Source organism: Thermobia domestica, chromosome 3, assembly GCF_964235325.1.
Source record: "Thermobia domestica chromosome 3, izTheDome1.hap1.1, whole genome shotgun sequence".
Taxonomy (NCBI): domain Eukaryota; kingdom Metazoa; phylum Arthropoda; class Insecta; order Zygentoma; family Lepismatidae; genus Thermobia; species Thermobia domestica.
The window spans coordinates 247,917,927-247,925,363 of record NC_137456.1 but is presented as its reverse complement, the minus strand read 5'-3'; the positions used below and the strand labels follow the sequence as shown (position 1 = coordinate 247,925,363).

At 37.6% G+C, this 7,437-nt stretch overlaps 1 protein-coding gene across 1 annotated transcript; it reads left to right on the top strand.

The window, feature by feature from the left end:
- Positions 1 to 5,710: 5,710 nt before the first annotated feature.
- Positions 5,711 to 7,015, top strand: LOC145682184 (uncharacterized). The gene has a single exon (XM_081753771.1). It carries the CDS (start codon positions 5,711 to 5,713, stop codon positions 7,013 to 7,015), a length of 1,305 nt encoding a protein of 434 aa, XP_081609897.1.
- The last annotated feature ends 422 nt before the right edge of the window (positions 7,016 to 7,437 follow it).

The following is a 7,437-nucleotide window of genomic DNA, read 5'->3' as shown; positions in this document are numbered from 1 at the left end:
ATCCTAAGCTTACGATAATACTGTTCTTCTCATGTGTAATGTGGAGACTTGTAACACCTATTTGAAGCACCGTACCTTCCTACAGTTCAGTGCTGAGTAGGAAGTGCAAAGAATGTTATATGTAGTTTCGACCGTGCAGGAAAGAACAAGAAACAGGAAAGTTCATGTACGTTTTTTGAACTGATGTAACTTTTTAGTGGAATATGTATAAGGGTTTACATAGAAGTGGTTGTCAGCAAATGGTTAAATAAGACATATATCGAAGCCTAGACCCTACTTTACTCGTTGCATATTGGAAGATTTCTATTACTTTGCGAGTGCCTGCTCAATGCGTGCTTAAGTGTACAGTGCTCAAAACGGGCGAATCCGGACGTTTAGGGAAGGGTGAATTCGGACACGTTTATTACGTTAAGCTGAATCCGGACAAAGTGATTAATGAACTAAGAGTATTCAGAATACTCTCTCTTCTCTTGCTTTTCAATTTTATGAGTGTGAAATAGTACGTGAGGTCTATTACTTATATCTAGCATCTATTCATTTTTGCCATAAATGGACTCCGAGGAATCATCAGAAGAAGCTATAGAATTATCTTAGGATCTACAAACACAACTAAATTACAAAATGCTAATCATAAGATGTTCAGAAATTCTACACTACTGAATGGCTACATCATTTGGTATATTCCCAAATGATCCGCAACAAGTTCGGGATCATGAATTTCTTTTGTAGAATGAACATGATCCGCCAGTAGCTGGAAACAATTCCTCTTCTGTGTCATCAGACTCATCCTCAAGCACGTCTCAATCGCCTTTAGAGTTCCCAGTTAAACAGTTCATATCTTTTCCTGCTATTGCTTCTTGCAAACTCACATCCCAAAGGCCAGGTGTTGCTGCTAAAAAATTAAGTGTCACGAATTGCAGTTTGTTTCAAATTGTCTCAAACACAATCGAAGGTATGGATGAAAACAACTGTGGGTTTTGTGGGAAGAAATATTGTGCACCATCATCAAGCAAATACGATTCCTGGGTGTCCTGTACTGTCTGTAAGACCTGGTTTCATGAAAGATGTGTGTCAGGTGAAAAGGAACTGTATTTTATCTGTGGATGATGTGTCTGAATTATGACTAGTGCTTCACGAAATTGGCAGACGTCATTAACGCAAAATAATAATAATAATAATAATAATAATAATAATAATAATAATAATAATAATAATAATAATAATAATAATAATAATAATAATAATAATAATAATAATAAATGCTAGTCTCAGTGCTCACATATAATTCATTTTAATAATAATCTAGTTATTACTTGCAAAAAAAAAAAAAATAGTAGTACAATGTAGTTCTAATGGAAACAAATGTGATTACTATGTTTAATGATTAAACGCTATAGTGGTAGTTACACTACTGTGCATTTACCTTACAATTTCAACAGTAATTAGTATAGAAATTGCTATGTTCCTAATTTCTATGTATTTATCTTGTATTTGTATTTATATTCTGTACTTATCATGTTAGAATGTTAGTGTAGCAAGATAGTAAGCTAAAACATACCTATCATGTATATATCTTTCTTCAAAGTTCAGTGTCCGGAATCGCCAACCTACTGTCTGGATTCACCCTTCCAAATCTGCAAATCAAGGATTTCGTCAACTTTCAGAAAAAATATTTTTTTATTTCTTAACATGCCATTCCAGGAAAACTATTTCAGTTGTACATGCATACGAATTTTCGTTTAGCGGGGTAGTAGTAAAAGAAAGAAACATCAGAACTGTCCGGATTCAGCCAAACTTACTCTACTTACATAAATTAGTTGTAAGAACTAAGTTAAAATCTGGTTCTGTAATATGAAACAGTATATCTAAAACTTGGACTAACATGTTGACAGTATTCTTGGTACGGATGCGATGGTAGCGCCACAAGAGATTTTTAGGTCTAGTGCGATTTAGGTCTTGTGCCGTTTAGGAATTGGGCTGCGAAATGATTTTTAGGTCTACCCGTCCGGGGCCAGGTTCTGGGATATTATTTTACAAAACGACATAAGAAAAATGCCACAGTTATGTAACTTTATAAAGATTTGTTACGATTATTGAAAATTAGGTTGCCCTACTCTCCTTTGAGAACAATTTCTCAGGAAATCACGGAAATCATTCATTTTCCTTGTAGAATGATCTTGACTTTGTTTTGAATCAATGCAACTTATTGTATATGTTCTTTTGTTGCAGGTGACCAAGTACTAATGACCTCGCCTTCGTAGTGTGAATGGAGTATGATATGACAGTGAAGTATTCCGTCAATTCCAGTCTTTATTAACCAAATAACCCTGCACACGAACGGACACGAATGTAAAGCATGAAGTTGAGTAAGACTAACACTTGTAACATGTTAACATAACAGTCAAGAACTGAGGTCTGAGTGAGCGTGCCAATAGTCATCAATTTGAGCAAATGGAAGAAGGTTATGACGTCAATGTGCCGAAGAGAATTTTCGGATTGAATGTACTGGTGTTGGAGAATCCAATCTCTCAAACTGTCCTCATCTCTACATTCACGGACTTGAACTCGCGATCAAATTGATACGCACATTGATATTGTAGTTGTGTGAGTAGTTTTTCGAGGTGAAGACGTGCAGTGCCGTACCGTGGAAAATTAGATACGCCAGAGTATACGATGGCGCCCCCTTTCCCCATAATATGAGTGAGGTCGACAGACCAGCTGCGAAGCGCCACCATGGTTGGCGCGAATCGTAAGAAAATTTTCAAAAATAAACGCTGCTTTTCCTTGATTTTGAACACTTTTTATTACTTTCTCCTTCAGTATATCTTTTCTTTTTCTCCCGAATTTTGCGCCCCTTACTTCGACGCCCGGAACCGCCGCCCCTTCCCTACGCCACGGTACTGGAGACTTGACTGGAGAGTTAGGATTACAAATACACTGTCCTCCGTCAGTTGCCATTAAACTGATGTCGTGCTTGCTGTTTTTACGCTCAGAATCTGAAGATTTACTTTCTGATACGTCGAGTCTGGTGACGGAACCGCCCATGTTATCAACAGTTTTTGTGAGTGTGACGTTTGAACATTTTGGAGTGCTTCAATGAGATTCTTTTGTAAAGAAATGTTGATTGGAATGAGATATCTTCAAACCTCCGCACTAGAGACAAAGCAACATATGATATTCGAAGAAGCATATCTTTGTCACCGAGATCAATGGCAACTTTGGGCATCGTCTTCCCTTGGGATGAGTGAATAGTCATACCGTACAAACGGTAATTGGTATCTGTCCTCGAGAGAACGTTTCACCATCTTTGCTTCACGTTCTAGCTATTACAGGGATCGGTACCGTGTTATTACTGAGTCGAGACCCAGTAGAGTTTCGGAAGTCAACGAAAGATTGTTAATTAAGATAGTTCATAGTTAGGGAGGGTTCATTCAATCACTTATACTCATCTGAATTTATATTTACTTTTCTGAAATAACCTTTTGTTGTATACTTATGTTCAAACCGACCTTACTTAAAAAATACGTCTCGTATATATATGGCCAAAATTTTCAAAACACTCCTCGTATGTAAGAAATGGCCAAAATTTTCTAGGATCGGATATTTTACTTTCTGGATTTCATAAAAAATCCGAAATTCGAAAAAAAAATCATGAATTTTATAGAATTCCGAAATTTTCTAAATTCCGGATTTTTTCGAAATCCGGAATTGTTTCGAAATCCGGAATTTTTCTGAATTCCAGAATTTTTCCGATTTTACTGTTCGGATTCTGGAGGTCGCGCTGACTCAGAGCGTTCACCTCTGGTGCATGGGGTCCTTGCTTCGATTCCAGCTCCCGCCAAGTGAACTTTGTGGTGGACTAATACCGTGTGCGTGGGTTTTCTTGGGTTCTCCCGTTTCCTCCCACTTTCTTCATTCCACCATTTCATTTATTTCTCATCGTCACTGTCTCTTTTGGCCTAGCCGTCATAATCGTTGGACGTAAAACTTAAAGATTTCATTTCATTTTGTCCGGATATATATTTCACAAACTGTATTCAGTGCCATCCTTTCAGACCTGGCAATTCGTAGTCTCCAGCTATGCACTAAATTTCAGCTCGATCGGCTAAGTTCCTTTTGCTGCAGTGAAGTGCGTTTGTTATATTCCACATTCTCTGAGAAAATTCTCCTTGAAGTTGAATCAATCAGTCGAAAGCAAACGTGCTTTACCTCCATTACATTTTAATGTGCCAAACATTTCTCAATAAATTGATCAACTTCAATAATGTTCTCTTGATCTAAAAAGAACCTACTGCGGTATATACTAAGACTTTTTTTTTTTTTAATTTCAATTTCATATTTTGAAAATCCGTCTCAATGTACAGTACGCCAGCAAATTATGCATTCATTTCTGACCGAGGAAGATAGTGAACCGCATTAAATTTCAAGTACAAAACATGGAAAGAAATTGCCTCTGTTTACTGTAGCTCAGTATGATTTGGACCATTGGTATGGTCCTGTAATCCCCAACTCTCTTGAAGGTGAAATAGTGTGGTGGAAAACGTCCTAAATTGTGATAGTTACTCTTTTATGACGGTCTCTGTACCTGCCAACCGCACTTGATTAAATCCCCTGGCGTGGTTCGGAGCGCACATTAATAGTATGTCCTGTCCTCTGAAACCTTGGGAAATCTTTTAGTGTTACGTCTCTCAGTTATGCCAACTAGGCTACAGGAGATGATGTGGAATGAGTGGAATGATGGAGGAATACAGTGAGAGGAAACGGGAGAACTCCGAAAAAACCTACGCGCTCGGTGTTTGTCCATCACAATAGTCAGTTGGCGCGACCTGGGATCGAGTATCATGCACCAGAGGTGAACGCTCTACCACTGAGCCATCGCGGTATCCTTGAAATCCTGGAGTTGCGTAATAGACAACATAAATACCCAAACTCAAGTTTTAAATTCATAGATAATCTTCTGACTGATTTAATTTGTCTTTGGTGAAATATTTTCAATGTCGATCATTTTCCTTTTCTTTCTTTATTTCTTTCTTTTCTTTCTTTCTTTTTTTCTTTTCTTTTTTTCTTTTCTTTTCTTTTCTTTTCTTTTTTTCTTTTTTTTTTTTTTTTTTTTTTTTTTGTAATTTGCTGAATTATGACCTTGGGAAGGTAAGGTGAGGTTTCTCATTTATAGGCAATTGGTGCACATGGATGCTCAAGTCACGGGACTTATCAATGGTTTCCAGTGGCAGTGGCAGATTTAGCCCGAAGCCGGGTTGCCTAGGCCCTCCAGATTTTTAAGTGACAAAAACAATTTAAACTACTATTTACATATTTGTAAAATGTTTATAGGTCTAGTAAACTCATGATATACAGATGGTTTCAGATCAAGAGAACCCTGGTTCCAGGAATTAACAGATCACCCACATGGCTCTGACCCTTGTCAACTGGCCATAAATCTAAGAAAACAAGAGGCGAGAAACAGAAAAAGAGATTGCCAAATGTCCTCTTTTCTCAAGATTTCTTTCAGTCTTGATTCACTCTTTGTGTTAGTGTGTTCGGTTATAATTCGTTACAATGTCAATGTTTTTCCGACCTTGGTTAAACAATAACACTCGTAACGAGCAATATTTGGATGCAAATCCGGAGCCCGGGCCTTCTTCGCCAAGAACTCCGACGAAAGAAGATAATTGTAGTTGGGAGGGGAGCTAAGTTGCGTAAGCAAACAGTAATGTTAGTGAAAAATGTGAAGTTTTTTTTACGAAGTGTCATTGATAATGGTGGTGTCTTAACTTCCAAAAACTTAAATAAGTTATTAACGCAGGCGACTGGTGTTAGCATTAGTACTATAAAAAGAATTTGTGGGAATATTGATGTGAAAAACTATTCGACACCAACGAAAAAGAAAGTTGTAAAACAAAAGCTTCAATTCGATAAAATTGACGATTTCACTCGTGATTTATTGCGACGCACAGTTTTTGAATTTTATAAGGAAGGCAAATCTCCCACAACGGAAGCGCTAATTGAAGCAATGAGACTTAAGACAGCTGACACCGAATACAAGTTTCCATACCAACGCACCACAGTTTATCGTCTGCTACGAAGTATGGGTTTTAAATATAAAACCTCGGGGAAAAAATGTATTCGTAGTGAATCACCACATGTAATTGCATGGCGATATAGATACCTGCATAGTATCAATAATCTTCGTGCTCAGGGTTATACAGATGTGTACCTCGACGAAACGTGGTTTGATAGTAACTCCTGTCGGATGAAGAACTGGACAGACGATTCGGACAATTGTGCTGTAACGAGTCCTGGGAATAAAGGCGATAGAATTGTTATTCTACATTGCGGGGGGCGTTCAGGTTTTATTGACGATGCGCTTCTAATAACACACAAAACAATGGCTGATGCTCCAGCAGATTACCATGGTAGCATGAATGCAGGTATCTTTGAGAATTGGTTTGAGGAGAAACTATTGAAACGGCTTGAGACACCATCTGTAATTGTTATGGACAATGCCCCGTATCACAGTCGTGTTCTCAACCCAAAACCAACCTCTTCCTGGAAGAAAAGTCAAATTCTTAACTATATGACCTTGCATAATATCCCCATTCCTAATCCTTTTCCTATAATTCCCGTTCTCCTTGAAGTTATAGAAGAGAACACTTCTGTTACCGACAGAAAAAAGAAATATGCAGTGGACGAATTAGCTGCAAAATATGGGCATATTGTGCTACGTTTACCACCTTACCATTGCGTCCTCAACCCCATCGAAATGGTGTGGTCAGAACTGAAGGGTAGGGTTTCGTCACGAAATTTAAGGAAACGACCAGTGGGGGAAGTAATACAACTTCTTAAGGAGTCGTGCAATCATGTGACGCCCGAAAAGTGGATAAATTACATCAAACATGTAGAAAGCATTGAAAGAAGCTACGAAAACTTTCAATCTATTTTTGATGAAAGAACTGAAATCTGTGTACAAGTAACAGATTCTTCAGAAGATGAGAGTGATGATGATGATAGCTCATAAACAAGAAAGGTAAGAGTTTACTACATTTTGATCACACACATATTAATGTTGAAATAATAATATTAGTAGTAATAGTAAATAGTAGTAACGACAATAGTAGTAACAGTAAAATGGCTATTGCATACGGTTATCATATTCGTGGTTCTGATTTTGATTTCCAGGCACAATTTTCGTTATTCACTTCACATTTTGAGACAAGTTGAGTTTTTTTTTTAATTAAAAGATAGTGAGCCTGGTCTAGAGATCCAGAAATAAAGGCGATGGAAGTCATGTACTGACATCACCCGCTAAAAGTTGGCTGGTTGGTTATACACATTCAGAGGCTGTATCTCCAGGGAGTTTGTAGTAACTTTCAACCACTAATACTAATAATAATAACAGTGGTATTCATCCTTCAAGTGCTTGGGTGCAATCATTCCCCA